We start from the raw sequence: 24,476 nt of genomic DNA on the forward strand, positions 1-24,476 counted from the left end.
CTCTTATGACGTAAAAAGGGGGCGGTGTTACAGTATAGACACGCCCCCTTTTTACCCTCACAGGGAAAGGCAAGGAAGGGGGAAGGGGGAGCGGCCCTTATAGGGAAATAACAGTCGTGACGTGAGGGAAAAGAGGCGTGGCACGGGATAGCCACGCCCCTCTTCATCCTCAATAGAAGTACTGTATTGACGTGCGGGTAAAGGGGTGGGGCTACAAGATAGGTTTTCCCCTTATAATATTATTCCTTCCTTTTGACCTCGCTAAAGTCCGTTGGCCCCGCCCTTTCCCGCCAGGCCCCGCCCCGTCTCGAGGCACTCCTTCTGCGCCTGCGCGGCCAACGTGGCAAGCAAAGCGAGCCTGATGCAACGGCTGGGAAAGCTTGTTCAACCCTCGCTCAATCCCGGTGGCCAATAGGAAGCGGCATTCAGAGTGACGTAAGGGCAGGGGAGCCAATGGCTGGCGAGGGGGAGGAGCTGCCGGGCGCGGAGAGGTGTCATTCGGGAGGAAGGCGCCGAAGAAGAGAGATGGTTCCCCTGCCGTCGGCTCCTCCGAGGCTGTTGCTTCTGCCCAGTCCCGCCATGGCGATGGGGAGGCCCACAACCGAGGCCTTGCCTTCGCCGGCGTCGCCTTCGCAGCAGCCGCAGCAGCCGAGGAAGAGGCAGCGCCTCGCACACCTCAGCCCCGAGGAGAAGGCCTTGCGCAGGTCCCTCAGAGTCCTATATTCTTAGTACATTATTAGAATTATTATAGTAGTATGTCTATTACATTAGTATATTACGCAGGTGCCTACTGTATTACGTATAGTCAATTATATTATTTTTATATTGCTGTTTCTATATTAGATTATGTCATTTCTTTATTATATTTTACTTTTGTACATTTATATGTTATGGAGCAGACCACACTTTATTATGTATATTAAATTACGTGTATATATATATATATATATATATATAATATTATATATATTATTATGTATGGCTTACATATATAATATGTATAATGCACTATATATATTAATAATATAATGTAATAATATATATATATAATATTATATTATATTAGTATATTATTATGTGTATATATATATATATATATTATATAATAATACATTTTATATAATACTAGCCATTCCCTGCCACGTGCTGCTGTGGCCCAGTCTAATGATTCCCATGTTTCTCAACCTGGGGGTCAGGACCCCAAGGGGGGGTCATGAGGGGGTGTCAGAAGGGTTACTAAAGACAACAGTATTTTCTGTTGGTCATGGGGGTTTTGTATGGGAAGTCTGGCCCAATTGTATCATTGCTGGGGTTCAAAATGCTAATAATATCATATAATATAATATAATATTATATATATATATATAATATTATATTATTATATTATTATGTGTGTATATATATATATATGATATTATTACATTATATTATAAATATATATATAGTGCGTTATACATATTATATATGTAAGCCACCCTGAATCCCTTCAGGGAAATGGTGGCAGGATATAAAGGTTTATATATATATATATATATATATATATATATATATACACATACACACACTGTAATACTGTTTTATATTATATATATATATATATATATTGTATTACTATAGTAATAATACATTTTATATAATACTAGCCATTCCCTGCCACGTGTTGCTGTGGCCCAGTCTAATGATTCCCATGTTATCCTCTATTACAGTTTCTCTCAACCTGGAGGTCAGGACCCCAAGGGGGGGGGTCATGAGGGGGTGTCAGAAGGGTTACTAAATCACACCAAGTTTGGCAATAAAACGTCTCACAACACAAGGAGTGACCATCACTCAAAAAATTATGATTTTGTCATTTGGGAGTTGTAATTACTGGGATTTTTAGTTCACCTACAATCAAAGAGCATTCTGAACTCCATCAACGATGGAATTATACACAGAACTCCCATGACCAACAGAAAATACTGAAAGCATTTGGTGGCCATTGAACTTGACAACAGTATTTTCTGTTGGTCATGGGGGTTCTGTATGGGAAGTCTGGCCCAATTGTATCATTGCTGGGGTTCAAAATGCTCTTTGGTTGCAGGTGAACTATAAATTCCAGTAACTACAACTCTAAAATGTCAAGGTCTATTTCCCCCCAACTCCATCTGTGTTTATATTTGGGCATATGGAGCATTCGTGCCAAATTTGGTCTAGATCTTTCATTGTTTGAGTCCAGAGTGCTCTTTGGATTTAGGTGAACTACAACTCCAAAACTCAAGTTCAATGGCCACCAAATGCTTTCAGTATTTTCTGTTGGTCATGGGAGTTCTGTGTATAATTCCATCGTTGGTGGAGTTCAGAATGCTCTTTGATTGTAGGTGAACTATAAATCCCAGCAACTACAACTCCCAAATGACAAAATCATAATTTTTTGAGGGATGGTCACTCCTTGTGTTGTGAGACGTTTTGTTGCCAAATTTGGTGTGATTTCGTTCATTGGTTCTTTTGTTTTTAAGGTACTCATTATGCACAGAGCATTTTTATATACAGGGTTAGTCAAAATGCATAGGCCAATAAGCCATTCAATTGAGTGGCTTATTGGCCTATGCATTTTGACTAACCCTGTATATAGAAGATATGAAGAAGCCAATATTAAGGAGAGGAGTGATATATAATTAATATGTTGGTTTTATATAATATATAATTGTATATAATATAAAAGTAACCCAATATCTATTATTATATTATCATAATTATATTTAAAATATTATCATTTTAAAAGAAGCCAGTATGTATTATTATATTGTTTTTATAGGTTATAGGAATAACTCGGGACTATGTCTGTTCTCGTTTTTATTGTATTTTAAAGTTGGTTGTATTGTTTTAGTTTACTGCTGGAAACCGCTCCGAGCCAAATCGGGAGTACAAGTCAAATAAATAAAATAAAATATTATTAATACAATATATTTTATATAATATATGAAGCCAATATTTGTTTTTATTATACAAAAGGAGAGGAATGATATATGCTTTATATTTATATATGAAATAAATCTATTATTTTTATTGTATTATTATAATTAAAAGAAGCCAATATTTATTATTATATAAAAGAGCCTATTATTATTATATAGTAATGCAGGCTCTCTTTCTGTCCAGAGCCACGTTGGCAGGAAGTAACCTCCTGGCGGCCATGCTTGTGTTGTTGTGCAAACCAGGAAGTAGTTGTTTCTCCTCCCTGGAACTTTATATTATTGTTAATATAGGGATCATTTATTTATTTACAGCATTTATATATTTATAATGTATTTACATCTCTATTTCAGGAAGCTGAAGAACCGAGTGGCAGCCCAAAGCGCCCGTGACCGCAAGAAGGCCCGGATGGGAGAGCTGGAGCGGCAAGCAATCGAGCTAGAGGCACAAGTGAGAATATTATTATTATTAATATGTATATTAAATTTTATTATATTTGCATTATGTGATTTCTATACTATCTTTATGATTATTATATTACTATGTATATTAAATCATATTATTGAGCTGGAGGCACAAATGAGATTATTATATATTACTAGCTGTCCCCTGCCACGCGTTCTGTGTGGGAGTTTTGGCCCAATTCTGTCATTGGTGGGGTTCAGAACGCTCTTTGATTGTAGGTGAACTATAAATCCCAGCAACTACAACTCCCAAATGTCAAGAATCTATTTTCCCCAAACTTCAGTGTTCACATTTGGGCATATTGAGTATTCTTGTAGAGTTGGGTCCAGATCCATCATTGTTTGAGTCCACAGTGCTCTCTGGATGTAGGTGAACTACAACTCCAAAACCAAAGGACACTGCCCACCAAACCCTTCCAGTATTTTCTGTTGGTCATGGGAGAACTGTGTGCCAGGTTTGGTTCAATTCCATCATTGGTGGAGTTCAGAATGCTCTTTGATTGTAGGTGAACTATAAATCCCAGCAACTACAATTCCCAAAGGACAAAATCATATTTTTTTTTGAGTGAAGGACATAGATTGGGTTGTTAGGTGTACCATGTCCAAATTTAGTGTCAATTCTTCCAGTGGTTTTTGAGTTCTGTTAATCCCACAAATGAACATTACATTTTTATTTATATAGATTATTATGTATATTAAATTATATTATTTTACACTATGTCATTTCTTTATTTTATTTAAATTGAACTGGAAGCACAAGTAAAATTATTACTATTATTAGTAGTAGAAATTATATTTATAATAACAACAATAATAATAACTTTATTTTTATACCCTGCCTCCATCTCCCGAAGGAGACTCGAGGCAGCTTACAAAGGGACAAGGCCGAAAAAACACAGATTAAAGCAATAAAGTAAAATGAAAATGTCAAAAATGAAATTAACACATTACAATAACACAACATCGTAAAAGCAATCCATGGGCTGAACAGTAAAAATACTAATCTCAAAGTGCTAATAGTTTCTGCATAGAGCTAAGGGAAAGTGCAAAATTCAGTAGAAGTTAGGGCTGGAAGGGTAATGTCATTTGGCACTGCAATGCCAAATTTATATTTATATTTAATATAATATAACATTATTTTGGTCGTGTCAGGAGCAACTTGAGACTGCAAGTCACTTCTGGTGTGAGAGAATTGGCCGTCTGCAAGGACGTTGCCCAGGGGACGCCCAGATGATTTGATGTTTTTATCATCCTTGTGGGAGGCTTCTCTCATGTCCCCGCATGAGGAGCTGGAGCTGATAGAGGGAGCTCATCCGGCTCTCCCCGGATTTGAACCTGCGACCAGTCCTGCCGGCACAGGGGTTTAACCCACTGCGCCACCAGGGGCTCATAGAACATTATAATGTACTATAACTAATATATACTTACTTCTCCATTTACTTATCTCACCCAGGCTTTTATAAATATTATTATGTGTATTTGGCCCGCTCACCGTGCTTTTATTTTATTTTTTATCATGTTATTTTGCATTTGATTATTTTTATTTTGATTATTTGCTTATTTTGCATTTGATTATTTCATTTTCTGTTATTTTCTGTATTTTGTTTAGATGTTATTCGTTGTTGTTTGTATCTCATTTTATTTTGTTATACTTTAATTCTGGGCTTGGCCTTACGTTAGCCACCTTGAGTCCCCTTTGGGGAGATGGTGGCAGAGTATAAATAAAGATTATTATTATTATTTGAAACGAGTCTACAACAGACAAGGTCACTCTTCTGGCTATTGTATTGGATCATACATCGGACACTTCCCAAGTGTCTAGGACTGTGTGATGTATCAGTGAATAATGCATGCAGATCCTAGTAAGGTGGCCTTCTGCAGCTAGCAGATGGTAATTTTGTCAGCGTCGATTGTGTTTAAGTGCAGTCTTTAGGCACTGCACTCAGTGTGCCGATCACCTCTGGGATGTACCTTTACATCGACAATCCATATTTTGTTTTTTAATTAATAATTTTTAATATTACACTGTTCAAAGGAGAAAAGGTTTCGGGCCTGAAAATAGTTGTTCTTTTATGATTTTGGGGTGCTGAAAACGAAAATGACATTTAAAAATGTATGTTGGCTCTAGTTTTTATGATATAAGCAATCACGTGATCACGTATGGTTGAAAAAATGCATGTTGCGACTTACACTATGGAAGATTCTAGAGAGTTGCAGGCCTGAAAATAGCTGTTCTTTTAAGATTTCGGGGTGCTGAAAACGAAAATGACATTTAATAATGTATGTTGGCTCTAGTTTTTATGATATAAGCAATCACGTGATCACGTATGGTTGAAAAAATGCATGTTGCGACTTACACTATGGAAGATTCTAGAGAGTTGCAGGCCTGAAAATAGCTGTTCTTTTAAGATTTCGGGGTGCTGAAAACGAAAATGACATTTAAAAATGTATGTTGGCTCTAGTTTTTATGATATAAGCAATCACGTGATCACGTATGGTTGAAAAAATGCATGTTGCGACTTACACTATGGAAGATTCTAGAAAGTTGCAGGCCTGAAAATAGCTGTTCTTTTATAATTTTGGGGTGCTGAAAACAAAAATGACATTTAAAAATGTATATTGGCTCTAGTTTTTATGATAAGCAATCACGTATGGTTGAAAAAATGCATGTTGCGACTTACACTATGGAAGATTCTAGAATACTCTAGAAAGTTTGATGACGCAGTATTAGTGCCGTGTGCAAAAGCCAGAAAGCCCTATATAAGGCCAGACTTTTGAATGGTGAGGGTCAGTCAGTTGGAGACTGAGACAGTATCGTTAAACGTAGTTTTACATTGTTCTTTTTACTGTAGTTATGCCTCGCACGTGTGTAAATAAAGCACTATGGAAAAAAGATATCAAGGCAAATGGACTCCGTCAATGCTGTCAGACTACTGCTGGAGCATTGTAAGAGACAATCCTTTCCTTGAATACAAAAGAAAAGTCAAGAGAAGCAAACAGGATATAAACTAAAGTCACAATTAAAGCGACATTTAAACTTTCAGACTTTTCAACTGCATTAGGCCTACTAATATAGCTTCTTGCTGCACAAACCTAAACAATAGACTAATTAAATAAATATTTCTCATGTATAAACTATTGGCAATATAATTTGACTAAAATTTAGTAAATATTCACGGTTTATATACATGCAGTAAGGTTAGGCGCATTATCATAATATTAACGAATTACCTATTGTGGAGAAAACTGAAATAGCTGTTGCATAAAAACCAGAGCCAATTAACACATTTAATTATTATATTTGAATTCAGCATGTTAAATTTATTAAGAAACGGCACATTTCATTTCCGTAACTGAGAAAAACTGAAAATGTGTAGAACAGTGTTATTATTATGTGTTAGTATAAGGAAAGCACCACAGTATAGTAATATAATCTACTACAACTTATAATATAGTACAGTATATTAATAGTATAATATACTGGTTGTGTTATATATATATTGCAATACACTAATATAATACAATATAATGATATATAATTGTATATGATATATTGCGTGTAATATTACTAATATTGCAATATAGTACATAGTACATAATACCAATATTTTGCTATGCTAATATAATATATTCTATCAACATATTATATTGATAATAACATAATAATAATAGAATATAATAATATATAATAACTTTGCAATATAGTAATACGAATTTATGATTCTACTTCCTGCAGAACCAGCGCCTGTCAGAGGAGAACCGCCGGCTGAGGGAAGAAGCTCAGGGATTGGCCTCCGAGAACCAGGAGCTCCGCCTCCGCTTGGCGGGGCTCCACCCATCAGAAGCAGGAGGGGGCGGGGCCATAATCGTGTCTACGAAGGAGGAAGATGGAGGAGGTGCGTTAACCTCGGCTGGGCCGGCTAAGTCCGCAGCACTTGGCTCAAGTGTTCCTCTGCAGAAGGGACAGGCACAGCACCGGGGGACACTCAACTCCATGGAGGACACTCCACTTCTCTTCCTCCTCCCATGGATACAACTATGGGTACTTCAGGCGCTGAGGTGAGACCATCATCATCATCATTATTTTATTTATTTATTTATTTACTGCATTTTTACCCCACTCTATGTATCTCAACCCCAGAGGGCACTCAGAGCAGCTTCCAAATTGTCAACAAATCATTGCCACATTAAGACATTAAATAAGCTGTTAAACATGACACGTAGACCCGAAATCATAATCCAGAAGCCGTTTCAAATTATATTCCATAACTGCATGTTGCCCTGTTATGATTATATATTACTATTAAAATTATTTATTACTGTAAATATATTATTTATTTATTTAGGGTTTTTTTATACCGATCTTCTCACCTCGAGAGGGACTCAGATTCGGTTCACAACATGTGTCAAATACAATTTTACAACACACAGTGCATTATCAAAAAACATTAAAAACATATTTCAATGAACAGTATACAATATACTATTGTGTTTAATAATACAATAATAATACTATATTATAATATAATAATAGCAATACATAATAATATATAATGTAATTAATAATACAATATATAATAATAACACAGTTAATAATACAATAATTAATAATACAATATATTATTATGTTATTGTATATTGTATTATTAATTATTGTATTATTAATTGTGTTATTATATATTGTATTATTAATTATATTATGTATTATTATGTATTACTATTACTATATTATAATGTACAATTCTTATGTGATCTATATATATATATAAATGCTCGGTGCATGAGTACCTTAAAAACAAAAGAACAAATGAACGAAATCATACCAAATTTGGCAACAAAACGTCTCAGTACACAAGGAGTGACCAACACTCAAAAATTATGACAAGTGATATGTAGAGGTATTTGGAGGTAGGTGCAGTGTGCAAATAACCCTGAATCTCTAACAAAGTGCATTTGGGACTTGATGCCAGGAGTTTCCTATTCTGGAAAGGCATACTGGAACAGCTAGGTCTTCAGATTCTTCCTAAAGACAGCCAGCGTTGGGGCTTGTCTGATTTCCTTGGGGAGAGAGTTCCAGAGTCGGGGGCCCACCACAGAGAAGGCCCTGTTCCTCGTCCCCACCAAACGCGCATGTGACACAAGTGGGATCGTGAGCAGGGCCTCACCAGAAGATCGAAGGGAATGCATGGGTTCATATATGGAGATGCGGTCACGCAGGTAGGCAGGTCCCAAACCGTTTAGGGCTTTGTAGGTAAGCACCTGCACCTTGAATTGGGACCGGAAGATGAACGGCAGCCAATGGAGCTCCTTAAACAGGAGGGTTGACCTCTCTCTGTAAGGGGCGCCACTTAACATCCTGGCCGCCGACCGTTGGACCAGTTGGAGTTTCTGAGCCGTTTTCAAGGGCAGTCCCACGTAGAGCGCATTACAGCAATCCAATCTAGAGGTGACCAAGGCATGGACCACCCTGGCAAGATCAGCCTTTACGAGGTACGGTCGCAGTTGGCACACGAGTCTCAATTGTGCAAAAGCCCTCCCGGACACCGCCAACACCTGAGCCTCACGTGTGAGTGATGAGTCCAGGAGGACACCCAAACTGCGGACCTGTGATTTCAGGGGGAGTGTAACCCCGCCCAGCACAGGTTGCCACCCTATACCCCGATCTGGTTTTCGATCCACCAGGAGGACTTCTGTCTTGTCGGGATTAATCTTCAGCTTGTTCCTCCTCATCCAGACAGCCACAGCAGCCAGGCACTTGTCCAGCACCTGAGGGGCTTCCTTGGAATTAGGTGGAAAACGAGTAGTAGAGTTGTGTGTCATCTACATAGAGATGGCACCTAACTCCAAAACTCCGGATGACCTCTCCCAGCGGTTTCATGTAGATGTTAAAAAGCATGGGAGACAAAATAGAGCCTTGCGGGACCCCACGGGTCAAAGGCCAGGGGTCTGAGCAGGCGTCTCCCAGCTTCACCATCTGGGATCTACCCTCCAGGAAGGACTGGAGCCACGACAAAACCGTGCCCCCAAGACCCATCCCAGAGAGTCGCCCCAGAAGGATACCCAGATGGATGGTATCGAAAGCCGCTGAGATGTCCAAGAGAACCAGCAATAAACAACAATAACTATCAAATCATAAAACGTAACAACATAAAACATATTAATATAAACATTAAAATCACATGATGGAAAAACACAATGAACTATATAAAACCTGAAACAAGTTAAAACCACATACATATACACAATAAACACTGGATAAACCCCCCAAAATCTTTCAGTAAAAGGCTATGTTTTGACCAGGTGCTAAAGCAGTGGTTCTCAACCTGTGGGTCCCCAGATATTTTGGCCTTCAACTCCCAGAAATCCTAACAGCTGGTAAACCTCCTGGGATTTCTGGGAGTTGTAAGCCAAAATACCTGGGGACTCACAGGGTTGAGAAGCACTGTGCTAAAGTGAAGCCAATACTGGTGTCAATCAACCCGCTTAGTGAGAGAGCACTGTTCCAATGGATTGCCCCAACAGAGAAGGCACTTTCTCATCTCCTGGTGGTGTTTTGCTCCCACTGGTGGAACACAGGAAGGTTTACTCAGCAGCAGGCAAACATAGGAAGAGGTACTCCTTCAGGAAATGTCCAAATGTTATTTCGAGCTTTAGTTATCACCAAAATATATATTATTACATCATTATTTTTGTATTTGTACACATGCAAACCATACATATACACATATATACACATACATTGCCTACCTTCATAACCTTTGAAAATCCTTACAGCTTAAAAGCCTGGCTTCTTCCTGCCTACAGGAAATCTTTGTGGGGAGGTGTTCCCCAGCCCAGATTGTTTCATGTCCGGGATTCCTCTTTTCTCAGGCCACAGCAACGCATGGCCAGGGTACAGCTAGTAATATATATTATATCATTATTCTTATATTATTAAATAAGTAATTATATATATTATCTACTATATTATATTATTATTAATAGTATTATTTAATTATTCTTATGTTATTATTATATATTCTTATTCTTCCTTTTCCTCCCAGCCTGGTGTGCTTGTGGGCCTGCTGGAGGGCCTGGACCCGGCGCTCTTCCTGCTGGAGGAAGGAGAACAGGAAGAGGAAGTCCTCCATTGTCGGCCATTTTGCACCGACTCCATTCCCGTACGGGGCCCCCCTTTTCCTGCGTTGGGGCCCCCAGAACGTGGCCTGGAGGCCCCTGATGGACCCGCCATCCGCGCCGACCACCCGTACACCAAACCCCTCCCCTTCGAAGTCGAGATGATGATGAAACAGGAAGAGGCAGAGCTCCTGCTTCCCTCGCCCCTCTCGTTCTTAGATGCTGAGGTCGAGGAAATGATGAAACAGGAAGAGGCAGAGCTCCCTTTGCTCCCGCCTCCCTCGCCCTCCACTTCCTGTTTCCTGGAACCGTCAGGAAGTGGCGATGACTCCGACTTTGAGGGCAACTCCCCCTTCACAGACTTCGCTGCCGCCTGGGAGCTCTTCCCTCAGCTTGTCACCGTCTGAAGGAGGACTCAAAATGACCACCCTACTCTCCCCTAAGGGAAAGCGATTCCAAAATGGCCGCCTTTCCCCAGTAGAAATGAGAGGCCTTTCTCCGTTATTATTATTCCTCCATTGTTTTCTCTCAGAGAAGGGATTTCAAAATGGCTTCCCTTCCCCGTCATTTTGGCCACAGGGCAAGGGATCCAAAATGGCTGCCTTCCCCAATAGAAAAGATGAGGCCTCTCTCCATTGTTTTCCTTAAGAAAAGGGATTCCAAAATGGCCACTTTTCTCTGTTTTCCCCTGAAAGGATTCCAAAATGGCAGCCTTTCCCCACTAGAAAAGAGTGAGGCCTACATCATATTAGAAGCCTTTCCCTATTGTTTTCCCTCAGGAAAGGGATCCAAAATGGCCACCATTCCCCAGTAGAAAAGAGCGAGGGCTACATCATGAGCAGCTATTACTATTCCACTCTTTTCCCCTCAGAGAAGGGATTTAAACAGGCCTCTGTTCCCAACAGAAAAGGCCTCTCTCCATTATTAAGAGAAGACTCCATTATTGTACCATTGGAAAGGGACTCCAAAATGGCCACTCTTCGTCTTTTTCACCTCAGAAAAGATGTAAAATGGCCACCATTCCGTAATAGGAAAGAGAGCAAGGCCTAGATCATGAGAGATGCCTTTCTCCACGATTTCTGTATTGTTTCCGCTCATAGGAATCCAAAATGGCTGCCGTCCCCAATAGACAGAGTTGAGCCTATATAGAGATAACTTTCTCTATTACATTCACTCAGAGAAGGGATTCAAAATGGCCACCATTCTCTATTCAATAGCTGGAAAGGGGAGTGGCTTCAAAGCAGGAGGTGGGGCTTAATGGTTGAAAAAAGCCTAAAAGGAAAGGGGTGTGGCTTCAATTTTCCTCTTTCTTCCCCAGTATTTTGTTCCTAATTTGCCAACTTAAAAGTGAGAAATGTAAATAATGATACTGTAATTATTAGAATTACAGTAACAACCATGGGGTTTCTAGGAATTTTAATTAAAATGACAATGGTTGTAAAGATTTGAAATCCTATATATATATATTTGCTTTTTGGGTATAAATCAACGCCGTTAATAAATTGTGACGCAAAATCCATTTTCTTCTTTTTATTATATATAATATAACTATTTTATATACATATATACACATGTGTTTTATTACATAATATATACATATACACACAGGAAGTGTCCTTTTTCTCCTTCCTTTAGAGCTCCATCTCTTCCTCCACTGCAGGGTCGGTGTTTCCATAAAGAGGAAGTGATGTGGATGATGAGGCCTTCTTCAAAATGGTGGAAGGGAGGGGCTTCCACAGGACCAGCTCCATTGACGGGCGGCTCCTGGGGCAAAAATGAGGAGAAAACGGGCTCAAAATGGCTACCGTTCCCCTCAGAAGAAGGGATACCAAAACAGCCACCATTCCCCATGGTTTCCCCTTAAAAACAGATTCAAGATGGCAACTCGCTTTGCCATAGACTCCATTACACTATAGAAGAGATCCAAAATGGCCACCCCCTTTGCCTTACACTCTTACAGAGATCCAAAATGGCAGCCATTCCCCATTATTTTTCCTGCATTAGCATTCAAAATGGCAACACCCATCGCCTCATACTCACAGAGATCCAAAATGGCTGCTATACCTTCACACTTCATTGGACTCTATAGAAGAGATCCAAAATGGCCACCCCCTTCGACTCAAACTCGTAGAGATCCAAAATGGCTGCTATCCCTTCACACATCATTGGACTCTATAGAAGAGATCCAAAATGGCCACCCCCTTTGCCTCAAACTCGTAGAGATCCAAAATGGCTGCTATCCCTTCACACTTCATTGGACTCTATAGAAGAGATTCAAAATGGCCACTCCCTTCGCCTCAAACTCGTAGAGATCCAAAATGGCTGCTATCCCATCACACTTCATTGGACTCTATAGAAGAGATCCAAAATGGCCACTCCCTTCGCCTCAAACTCATAGAGATCCAAAATGGCTGCTATCCCATCACACTTCATTGGACTCTATAGAAGAGATCCAAAATAGCCACCCCTTCGCCTCAAACTCATAATCCAAAATGGCTGCTATCCCTTTGCCTCAAATTCACAGATCCAAAATGGCCACCATTCCATCACACTTCATTGGACTCTATAGATGAGATCAAAAATGGCCACCATTCCCCATTATTTCCCATCAAAAGATTCAAAATGGCAAACTCCTTCGCCTCGAAACTCTTATGGAGATCTAAAATTGCTGCCATTTGTTCACACCCCATTGGACTCTATTGAAGAAATTCAAAATGGCCACCTTTCCTCATTTTCCCTCAAGAACAGATTCAAAATGGCAAGCACCTTTGCCACATACTCTTACAGTCAAAATGGCCACCATCCCTTCACACGCCAATGCACTCTATAAAAGAGATCCAAAATGGCCAACATTTCCCATTTCCCCTCAGGAACAGATTCAAAATGGCCTCAGACTCATATAGACGTTCAATGGCTGCCGTTCCTTCACACACGATTGGACTCCTAAGAAAGAGATCCAAAATGGTGGACCACTTCAACTAAAACTCTTATACAGGGTGCGCCAGCACAACTTCCTTTTTTAAAATGCGCGCCATTCAGTCGGTTGAAGACGTAGCGGAGCGCTAGTGGTCTCATTCGAGAGGCGAGAGTATAAAGTTTTGTCCTGACACAGTTCAGTCGCCATCATGCGCTGGAACAGTGAGGAGCGTGCTTTTGCCGTTAAGGCCTACTTTTCGAGCGGATCTGGAGTTGCCGGCCTGCTCTCCAGATTTGGCTCCTTGTGATTTTTTTCTGTTTTTTTTTTAATCCCGTGTTTATGTGAACCGTCAAAGGACCCTACAAGGTTTGAAGACCAACATCCAGGAAGAAATTGCTAACATTAGATTAATATGTCAAAAACGAAGATATTAACTAAGAATGTAGAAAAGAAAAAAACAGGATATGATTAATAGGCTTGTTTGATCAAGAAAAAATTTGGTTCTAAACTCGCTTCGTTTCCAGGGGGCGCCAGCGTTTCGAATTTCTGAGGACTTCCGAAATTTAAGATTTCAAAATTTACGAAATTTCGTTAATTACGAATCGATTCGTTAATGGCGGACGCGATTGCGCAATGCGCTAAAAACACCTCCAAATGGGAACTTCTGAAGCATCCCTCTCCCTCTGTTGCTGACTGTTGGTGATAAAACTTACAACTAACAGAAACCAAATTAAAATAAATTCAGGATGAAATTAAAATACATTAAGTTAGTAAAAATACAAATTAAAATCACTTAAAATTAATTAAATAATAAAATATAATAAATAATAAAATAAAATAATAAAATAAGTAATAAGATAATAAAATATCTCCAGGAGGAGGAGGAGGAGGAGGATGGGGAGGAAAGGCAACGCTGGCACCTTTTCTCTCCTTTCCCGTCTTAATAATTACAAAATAATTACGAAAATTTGGAAAAATTGTTTCGATTCTTAATTACTCTTCACACTATTCCTGCATGGCTCGATATTGGATCGTAAGCTAATTTAAATACGAATTAATAACGACTTTAGAAACTAACGAACACGATCAAACAAGCCTAATGATTAAGGAACAAACAGGTCTGGAAATAGTTAAAAAAATTAAATGCCTGGGAGTTTGGATAACAAGCAAAAATGGTCAATTATTGAAGAATAATTATGAAGAGATGTGGACAAAAATTCAAAAGGACCTATTAAAGTGGACACATTTGAAATTATCATTATTAGGCCGGATATCTTTAAGATGAATATATTACCGAAACTGATGTTTCTTTTTCAGAACCTCCCAATAATTAGAAGTCAATCACTTTTTGTAAAATGAAAAAAAAATTAAATTTATTTGAGCCGGAGGAAGGCCAAGAATAAAATACGATAACCTGATTGATAAGAAATCTAGAGGCGGCTTAGGCCTCCCGGACTTTAAAGCCTATCATGATGCTTGTGCTTTGATGTGGATTAAAGATTGGATATTATTGAATAAAGAAGATTTATTAAATACCGAAGAAAATGATTTAAGAGTAGGCTGGCATGCCTACTTGTGGTATGAGAGAGAGACGAAGGAAAAGAATTTTGGTAATTTTGGTAAAGTTTGGTAACTTTGTCAGAGCGTCGCTGTTGAGAGTCTGGCAAAAATACAAAAAACATCTCTAAAACACCTTTATGGATCTCCCTGATGGAAGCACACCAGCGAAGACTTTTAGGTTGGAAAAGATGGCCAACATATAGAGACTTGTTATAGGGCTGGGCGATTTCGTTCGTTAATTTCGTAATTCGTTATTAATTCGTTATTATTATTTTTTTATAACAAAGCGATATTGAACCATTCAGGAGCAACTAAAAAACGAAACGATTTTTTTCAATTCGTTTCGTAATTGGTTCGAAATCGATTCGTAATTGATTCGAAATTGTTTGGTTATTATTTCCGCATGTCTGGTGCAAGTTTTATAGTCGTTTGTTTTCTCAGTGAAAAAAAAATAAATTATCACACCAACAGTCAACAACAGAGGGAGAGGGAAGCTTCCTGTCCCATTTGGAGGTTTTATTAGCGTATTGCGCGATCGCGCCCGCCATTAACGAATCGATTTGTAATTGTTTCGAAATCAATTCGTAATTGATTCGTAATTTACGAAATTTCATAAATATCGAAATTTTTTAAAGGAAAATTTCGGAATTAATTTAAAAATCGAAACGCAAAAACCCCCTAAAAACGAATCGAGTTTATAAACAAATTTTTCCATGGTTGCCCAGCCCTAACTTGTTAAATAAGAGTACAAATACTATTAAGACATATGAGGAGTTAAACAGAAGTTTACAAATCTTTCATGGCTACATTATATGCAAATTAAAGAATACTATAATCAAGATAAAAAGTTTGGTTTCAGTTGGGAAGAAGTAATATGGGACAGGCTATTAAAAATGGGGAAAAAATAACATCCAGTATTTACAATATATTACTTAACTGGCTGACCGAAAAAGCAGGTTAAAGAGTGTATGGTAAAATGGGCTCAAAATCTAAGAAGACCAATCCAAATGAGAGAGTGGGAGCAAAAGTGGAACAGAAAATTAAAATATACTTATGCAACAGATTTAAAAGAAAATTGGATAAAAATGTTCCACAGATGGTATACTACACCAAAACAATTAGCTAAAGTGTATAAAACAGTCTCGGATAAGTGTTGGAAATGTAAGGACCAACTTGGATCCGTTTACCACATGTGGTGGACGTGTAAAGTGGCAGTTAATTTTAGGGCAAAGATACACGAAGAAACACAAACGATTTTAAAAAGAAGTTTTGTGAAAAAAACAGAATATTATCTATTAGGGTTTACGGATATGAACAAGAAGATAAACTTTTTACATATATTACGACAGCCGCCAGGATTGTTTTCGCAAGAGAATGGAAACAGGAATCAATTCCACCAATAGAAGAGTGGATAGGGAAGAGTAAGAAAAATAAAAGATATGGACGAATTGACTTTTTTGTTGAAGAAAAACACAGGTAATATTTTAAAGAGGACAAATTGGGGACCCTCTCGATAACTATCTAGAAAATTTGCAAAAATGACAATAAATACGAGGGACAATCAGACCTCATTACCTCTGAGGATGCTTGCCATAGATGCAGGCAAAACGTCAGGAGAAAAATTGCCTCCAGAACATGGCCATATAGCCTGGAAAAACCTACAACAACCCGACAATTTTTCTCTTTGAGAAGTAATTTTTTGTTTTTATGAAAGAAAAATTATTGCCAAGAAGATGGAATGTAAGTCATCCTTTTTTTTTCTCTTCTCTTTTTCTTTCCTTTCTCACTTTTTAAATATTTTATTGTTCTTACTCGTATTCTTTTTATAAAACTTAATAAAATTTCTTTTTTTAAAAAAGTAAGAAATTGCCAACATAACGCCTGCTATGCTGGCAAGAGTCATGCCAAACACCAGAAATCGGAGAAATGGAGAATGGGGGACGTCACCTACCTAATTTGATCTTCAAAACTACGTAAAACAAAACTTTAGGTATGGCCTACATTATAAAAAAGAAAATAAATATTTCTGATTCATACAATGGGTTTTATTAAGTTTTGAAAAAAGGAAGTTATGCTTCCTCACCCTGTAGAAATCTGAAATGGCTGCCTTTGCCCCACATTCCAATGGGCTCCTCTATAGAAAAGACATTCAAAAGGGCAGCCCCTTTACCTCTCTTATTGTGATTCAAAATGGCCACCATTCCCCAATAGGAAACAGAGAGGTCTACATCTTTTAAGAAGCCTTTAAGTGATTCAAAATGGCTATCTTTCCCATTGTTTTCGCCTCAAGCAAAAGATTCAAAATAGCCACCCTCCATAGACATTATTTCTTCATTGTTTTTCCTCAAAGAAAGAATCCAAAATGGCCACCTTCCCCCAATAGAAAACATTATTATAGTACCTAGAAAAGGTACTGTATATTCCAGGGTATAAAACTACTGGGGCTATAAGACGATCCCCCATTTTAGAAGGCAAAATAGAGACTTGGGGATATACTCGCCGTTTAAGACGTGTCCCCAAATCAGGCCTTCTGCTTAGGCCGCTCTCGGGAAGCCCTTCTGCTTAGGCCGCTCTCCTTCCTAGCGAGGCCTATGCAAGAATAGCGTCTTCTCCCGCGAAACAACGTGGTGTCGCGGGAAGGCCATGCTAGGAAGGCGCGCGGCTTAGGTCGCTCCTCTTCCTAGTGCGGCCTTCCGAGAATCGCGTCTTCTCCCATGTTGTCTCGCGGGAGAAGATGCGATTCTCGCAAGGCCTCGCTAGGAGGGAGAGCGGCCTAAGCATCGCTCCTTCCTAGCGAGGCCTCGCGAGAATCGCGTCTTCTCCCGCGAGACCACGAGGCCTGGCTAGGAAGGAGCACTGCTTAGGCCGCATGGGAAGCAGCCCAGGGGCCCGGCCGCCAAGAAAGGAGAGCGGCCTAAGGCCGCCATGAGTGGAGGGGTAGGGGAGCCCGAGGTCAAGGCAGCCAAGGACAGTATTTTTTTGTTATTTTAATTTTATACCTGGGGTACTAGAAGACCCCCAAAATTTTATAAGGTTTTAGATACCTTAAAAGTCGTCTAGTACCCTGGAATATACGGTATTTCAAAATAGCCACCTTTCTCCAAGGTTTCCTCACAGGAAAGAGATTCAAAATGGCCGCTTTTCCCCAATAGAAAACAATGGGGCCTACACCCTGAGAGAAGCCTTTCAGCATTACTTCCAAGATGGTGGCTGCACTCACTTACATGGACTCGAGGATCCTCTTGGTGAGGCCGCCCCCCTCGTGGCCAAAGTCCTGCTGCTGCCGCCTGAGGCTGGCCTTCAGGGTCTCTGATAGCACCAACATGGGCAGTCCAACATGGCTGACGTCGCCATCCTGCCTCACAAGGCTGTCGTTCCCATCGTCGTCGTCATCTTCATCGTCGATGATTCTGACAGGAAAGAGAGGCCAACAGTCAGCCGACTAGGCCTTCAATATCCAGGCCTACAACTTCAACAGCCTCGGTGGTGGTTTGCATGCAGGTCAGAGGGAGAGGCATTCTGGGAAACGTAGTCTCACCGCTCTTCAATCTCCCTCAGCCGCCTCAGGGTTGCCGTTTCCTCCATTTCGATGGATTCGCAAGAAGTGGGCAGTGCCTCGGAGGGGGGCGGGGCAGGAAGGGTGCTCTGGCTGCCAATCAAGAATGGCCCCTCCTCCTCTGTCATCCGCTTCTTGGGGAGGGGGACACTGTCAGAGAAGGTAAACAAGGAAACAAACAACAACAGGCCCAGCTGGATTAGAAAGCATATAATGTAATATTTATAATAATATAATAGTAGATAAATAATATAATATTAGAGTAATCTATATAAATAAAAATGTTATGTTAGTTTGTGGGATTAACAGAACTCAAAGACCACTGGACGAATTGACACCAAATTTGGATACAATACACCTATCAGGGCAACGAGTGATCATAACTCATAAAAACACTGAAAAACACAGCAGAAGAGACTTAAGAAGCCAAAAAACAAAAAATACATTACAACACATGCACAAAACCATATATGTACAGAAACACACATATATACACATATACACAAATATAGACAGAAATACACACACATAACATACACAGAAAGAGGGAAGGGAGGAAGGAGAGAAAGAGGGAAAGAAAGGGGAAGGAGAAAAGGAAAAAAGAAAGATAGAGAAGGAAGGAAATAAAGTGAAAGAGGGAAGGACAGAAGGAACGAAAGGAGAAAGACGGAGGGAAGGAAGAAAAAAAGATAGAGAAGGAAGGAAGAGGAGAAGGAAATAAAAAAGTGAAAGAGGGAAGGAGAGAAGGAATGAAAGAGAGAAAGACGGAAGGAAGGAAAGAAAGTGAAAGGGAAGGAGAGAAGGAACGAAAGAGAGAAAGGCGGAGGGAAGGAAAGAAAGAAAGAAAGGTAGAGAAGGAAGGAAGAAGAGAAAGAAATAAAAAAGTGAAAGAGGGAAGGAGAGAAGGAATGAAAGAGAGAAAGACGGAAGGAAGGAAGGAAAGGTAGAGAAGGAAGGAAGGAGGGAAGGAAATAAAGTGAAAGAGGGAAGGAGAGAAGGAACGAAAGAGAAAGACGGAGGGAAAGAAAGAAAGACAGAGAAGGAAGGAAGGAGAGAAGGAAATAAAGTGAAAGAGGGAAGGAGAGAAGGAATGAAAGAGAGCAAGACGGAAGGAAGGAAAGAAAGAAAGGTAGAGAAGGAGGGAAGGAAATAAAGTGAAAGAGGGAAGGAGAGAAGGAACGAAAGAGAAAGACGGAGGGAAGGAAAGAAAGATAGAGAGGGAAGGAAGGAGAGAAGGAAATAAAAAAGTGAAAGGGAAGGAGAGAAGGAATGAAAGAGAGAAAGACGGAGGGAAGGAAAGAAAGAGACAAGGAAGGATGGAACCAAAGAGCAAAGGAAGTAAGAAAAGAAACAGATAGAGAAGGAAGAAGGGGAAGAAAAAGAGGGAAGGAAGGAGAGAGGGACAGAAAGAGGGAGGGAGGGAAGGTTGGCCACAGCAACGCTTGGCGGGTACAGCTAGTCTATATAAATAAAAATGTTATGTTCGTTTGTGGGATTATTATTATTATTATTATTAACTTTATTTATACCCCGAAGGACTCGATGCGGCTTACAAAGGCCAAGGTCACCAACAACAATAACATACACGTGCACAATAAAAGTCATAAGCAAATAAAACATCAAGCAAAGCATTAGAACAATAACAAACAATGACACAGTGACACATTTAAAACCAAGGGCCGGGCCAAGTGTAATAGACAAAATTTAAAAGTGCTGGACTTGACAAGTGATATGTAGAGATATTTGGAGATAGGTGCAATGTGCAAATAATCCTGAATCTCTAACAAAGTGCATTTGGGACTTGATGCCAGGAGTTTCCTATTCTGGAAAGGCACACTGGAACAGCCAGGTCTTCAGACTCTTCCTAAAGACAGCCAGCGTTGGGGTTTGTCTGATGTCCTTGGGGAGAGAGTTCCAGAACTCAACAGAACTCAAAAACCACTGAACGAATTGACACCAAATTTGGACACAAGACACCTATCAGGCCAACGAGGGACCATCTATATATATAAAAATGCTCTGTGCATAATGAGTACCTTAAAAACAAAAGAACCAATGAACGAAATCACACAAAATTTGGCAACAAAACGTCTCACAACACAAGGAGGGACCATCACTCAAAAAATTATGATTTTGTCATTTGGGAGTTGTAGTTGCTTGGATTTATTGTTCACCTACAATCAAAGAGCATTCTGAACTCCATCAACAATGGAATTGAATCAGACTTGACACACAGGACTCCCATGACCAACAGAAAATACTGGAAGTGTTTGGTGGGCATTGACCTTGAGTTTGGGAGTTGTAGTTCACCTACATCCAGAGAGCACTGTGGACTCAAACAATGATGGATCTGGACCAAACTTGGCACAAGCACGCAATACGCCCAAATATGAACACAGATAGAGTTTGGGGGAAATAGACCTTGATATTTGGGAGTTGTAGTCACTGGGATTCACAGTTCACCTACAAACAAAGAGCATTCTGAACCCCACGAACGACAGAATCGGAGCAAACATCCCACACAGAACGCCCATGACCAACAGAAAATACTCAAGGCCATCCAATCCAACGCCCTTCACCAGAGCAAGAAAACGTAATCAAAGCCCTCCTGACAAAGAACCATCCTGCCATAGATATTGATAGATATGATTCACACACACACAGATATAGTATCATAGATTTGAAAGGGACCCCAAAAGAAGGACAATAATATGTTGCATGTTCCAGAATAGGCAAACCAGACACTCTCCACATCAACACTGACAAAGAAACAACAAGAAATACTGTTTACCCACAAGCAGAAAGGCATTGCATATATTAGAAACCAACACTTTCTCATTACTTTACTTTCCAGATCAACAGACTGGGCCACAGCAATGCATGGCAGGGGACGGCTAGTCACTCATAAAAACACTGAAAAACACAACAGAAGGGACTTAGAAAGCCAAAAAACAAAATACATTACAACGAATGTGCAAACCCACTGCAACCACACATATACACAAATATATACACACACATATACACACAAAACACATATACACAGACTTGTCCACAGCAACGCGTGGCAGGGGACAGATAGTATTAATATAAAATATTAATAGAATAATATTAATATAATTATAATAGAATAACAATAGAAATAGAATAGAATTATAATATAAATATTAATATAATGATAATATACAATTTTAATAGAATAGAATAACATATGTAAATATAATAGAATATTAATATAATTATAATAAAAATAATACACATATTATAATAAATTAATCTATATAAATAAAAATGTAATGTTCGTTTGTGGGATTAACAGAACTCAAAAACCACTGGATGAATTGACACCAAGTTTGGACACAAGACACCTAACAACCCAATGTATGTCCTTCACTCAAAAAAATTAATTTTGTCATCTGGGAATTGTAGTTGCTGGGATTTATAGTTCACTTACAATCAAAGAGCATTCTGAACCCCACCAATGATGGAATTGAACCAAACTTGGCACACAGTTCTCCCATGAACAACAGAAAATACTGGAAGGGTTTGGTGAGCAGTGTCCTTTGGTTTTGGAGTTGTAGTTCACCTACATCCAGAAATCACTGTGGACTCAAACAATGATGGATCTGGACCAAACTCTACAAGAATACTCAAGATGCCCAAATGTGAACACTGGTGGAGTTTGGGGGAAATAAAATCTTGACATTTGGGAGTTGTCGTTGCTGGGATTTATAGTTCACCTACAATCACAGAGCATTGTGAACCCCACCAACGATAGAATTGAACCAAACTTGGCACACAGTTCTCCCATGACCAACAGAAAATACTGGAAGTGTTTGGTGGGCAGGGTCCTTTGGTTTTGGAGTTGTAGTTCAGATACATCCAGAGATCACTGTGGACTCAAACAATGATGGATCTGGACCAAACTCTACACGAATACTTAATATGTCCAAATGTGAACACTGGTGGAGTTTGGGGAAAATAGAATCTTGACATTTGGGAGTTGTAGTTGCTGGGATTTATAGTTCACCAACAATCACTGAGCATTCTGAACCCCACCAACGATAGAATTGATCCAAACCTCCCACACAGAACCCCCATGTGAACCACAGCAACGCGTGGCAGGGGACAGCTAGTGAAATAATATAAATTTAATTATATATATAATATTAATGTTTTATTGATATAATATATTAATACTATAACAAATATAGATATTAATATTATGCTTTTATATATAATTACATATATATTATATTATAAATTTAATCATACTTATAACTATTATGTTTTATTATGATATGAGGAGTCCTTCTCACCCTTCGGGCTCCTTTCCGCCCATTTTGTGCTTCCTTCCCCTCCTGCAAACCCTAAAGAGAAAAAAAAGAGGGAGAAAAGCCTATTTAGAGGCGTTTCAGGCCCTAATCACGTGTGAATCCCCGACCCGCAAGAGACGCGTGTCCGCACCGGGGCCGCTCTCTCCGCGCGGCGCTTCCGGGCCCGGCGGCGAAAAGGGCGCCCGCTTCCACCCGTGCAGCCATCATCCTCACGGCCTTTCCAGGCCCTCCGCTACCGAGACGCGTGTCTTTCCTGCCTGCCTTCGCTCCTCAAGATTTCCAACGCACAGCACACCGGGAAACGTAGTCCCCGCCTGCACAAAAAAATGGTTTCGCGCATGCGTGGTTTCCCTAAATGAAGCACATGCGCAGTATGATATGGTTGGGGCTTTTCCCCCCGCGGTTTCTTTTCTAGCCCGTTTCTAAAAGCCAAAGCCAAGCAATCCGGGTTTGCGCATGCGTGGTTGTTCCTGACGTTTATGCATGCGCATTATGAGGTAGCTAGGTTTTTTTTTTTTTGCCGAATGCCTGCGCATGCGTAGTTCCCTATTTATTTTTGCTATTAATATTATTTTTTTCTATTATTTATAAACATATCTTTCTGTGTTGTTCCATTATTATTATTATTATTATTATTATTATTATTATTATTATTGCCATTACTGTTATTTATTACTATTTTTATTATTATTTTATTTCTATTTTTATTATTTTATTTCTATTTTTATTATTATTACATTGTATATTACTGTTGTTTTATTTCTATTTTATTCTTTTATTTCTATTTTATTCTTTTATTTCTATTTTATTCTTTTATTTCTATTTTTATTATTATTACATTGTATATTACTGTTGTTTTATTTCTATTTTATTCTTTTATTTCTATTTTATTCTTTTATTTCTATTTTATTCTTTTATTTCTATTTTTATTATTATTACATTGTATATTACTGTTGTTTTATTTCTATTTTATTCTTTTATTTCTATTTTATTCTTTTATTTCTATTTTTATTATTTTATTTCTATTTTCATTATTTTATTTCTATTTTTATTATTTTATTTCAATTTTTTATTATTTAATTGTATATTACTGTTATTTTATTTCTATTTTATTCTTTTATTTCTATTTTTATTATTATTTTATTTCTATTTTTATTATTTTATTTCTATTTTTATTATTGTATTTCTATTTTTTATTTAATTGTATATTACTGTTATTTTATTTCTATTTTATTCTTTTATTTCTATTTTCATTATTTTATTATTAGTATACATATCCATTCCTAGAAGTTATTACTATTATGTTTATTATCTAATTACGTTATTATTTTATTACTCTTTTATTAGTATGATTATTAACGTTTATTATCTTCTATGTAAATAAAAATGTAATGTTCGTTTGTGGGATTAACATAACTCAAAAACCACTGGACGAGTTGCCGCCAAATTTGGCCACGAGACACCTACTAACCCAAGGAGCGACCATCACTAAAACAAATTGATTTTGTCACTTGGGAGTTGTAGTTGCTGGGATTTATAGTTCACCTACAATCAAAGAGCATTCTGAACTCCAC

The 24,476-nt window shown here is 38.7% G+C and overlaps 2 protein-coding genes across 3 annotated transcripts; one reads left to right on the forward strand and one right to left on the reverse strand.

The window, feature by feature from the left end:
- The first annotated feature begins 438 nt into the window (after positions 1–438).
- XBP1 (X-box binding protein 1) lies at positions 439–12,051 on the forward strand. 2 transcript variants are annotated; one of them, XR_010910532.1, is made up of 5 exons: positions 439–704; positions 3,306–3,402; positions 7,153–7,475; positions 10,460–11,268; positions 11,443–12,051. XR_010910532.1 is itself a non-coding variant. In XM_060784803.2 (4 exons), the coding sequence occupies exons 1-4, from the start codon at positions 454–456 to the stop codon at positions 10,695–10,697; spliced, it is 909 nt and encodes a 302-aa protein (XP_060640786.2). In that variant the 5' UTR covers positions 439–453; the 3' UTR covers positions 10,698–12,051. The 2 variants fall into 2 exon arrangements, 1 of the variants encoding a protein (XP_060640786.2); XM_060784803.2 differs by having other exon boundaries at positions 10,460–12,051.
- Positions 12,048–23,252, reverse strand: CCDC117 (coiled-coil domain containing 117). Its single transcript, XM_060784804.2, has 5 exons — positions 23,033–23,252; positions 22,885–22,935; positions 18,548–18,715; positions 18,234–18,419; positions 12,048–12,296 (listed from the first exon to the last, which is right to left on the reverse strand). Exons 1-5 carry the CDS (start codon positions 23,107–23,109, stop codon positions 12,164–12,166), a joined length of 615 nt encoding a protein of 204 aa, XP_060640787.2. The 5' UTR covers positions 23,110–23,252; the 3' UTR covers positions 12,048–12,163.
- Positions 23,253–24,476: the final 1,224 nt, after the last annotated feature.

The sequence above is a fragment of the Anolis sagrei genome, chromosome X (assembly GCF_037176765.1).
Source record: "Anolis sagrei isolate rAnoSag1 chromosome X, rAnoSag1.mat, whole genome shotgun sequence".
NCBI classification, from domain to species: domain Eukaryota; kingdom Metazoa; phylum Chordata; class Lepidosauria; order Squamata; family Dactyloidae; genus Anolis; species Anolis sagrei.

What these genes read in the sequence shown, in the direction of transcription:
- XBP1 (XM_060784803.2), top strand. Translation starts at nt 454, where the DNA reads ATGGCTGGCGAGGGGGAGGAGCTGCCGGGCGCGGAGAGGTGTCATTCG. An exon ending in CAATCGAGCTAGAGGCACAA is followed by an intron (nt 3,403 to 7,152) that starts GTGAGAATATTA and finishes TACTTCCTGCAG; the next exon opens with AACCAGCGCCTGTCAGAGGA. An exon ending in TGGGTACTTCAGGCGCTGAG is followed by an intron (nt 7,476 to 10,459) that starts GTGAGACCATCA and finishes TTTTCCTCCCAG; the next exon opens with CCTGGTGTGCTTGTGGGCCT.
- CCDC117 (XM_060784804.2), bottom strand. Translation starts at nt 23,109, where the DNA reads ATGATGGCTGCACGGGTGGAAGCGGGCGCCCTTTTCGCCGCCGGGCCC. An exon ending in GCGCGGAGAGAGCGGCCCCG is followed by an intron (nt 22,936 to 23,032) that starts GTGCGGACACGC and finishes TTTTCTCTTTAG; the next exon opens with GGTTTGCAGGAGGGGAAGGA. An exon ending in GGCGGAAAGGAGCCCGAAGG is followed by an intron (nt 18,716 to 22,884) that starts GTGAGAAGGACT and finishes CTTCTCTGACAG; the next exon opens with TGTCCCCCTCCCCAAGAAGC.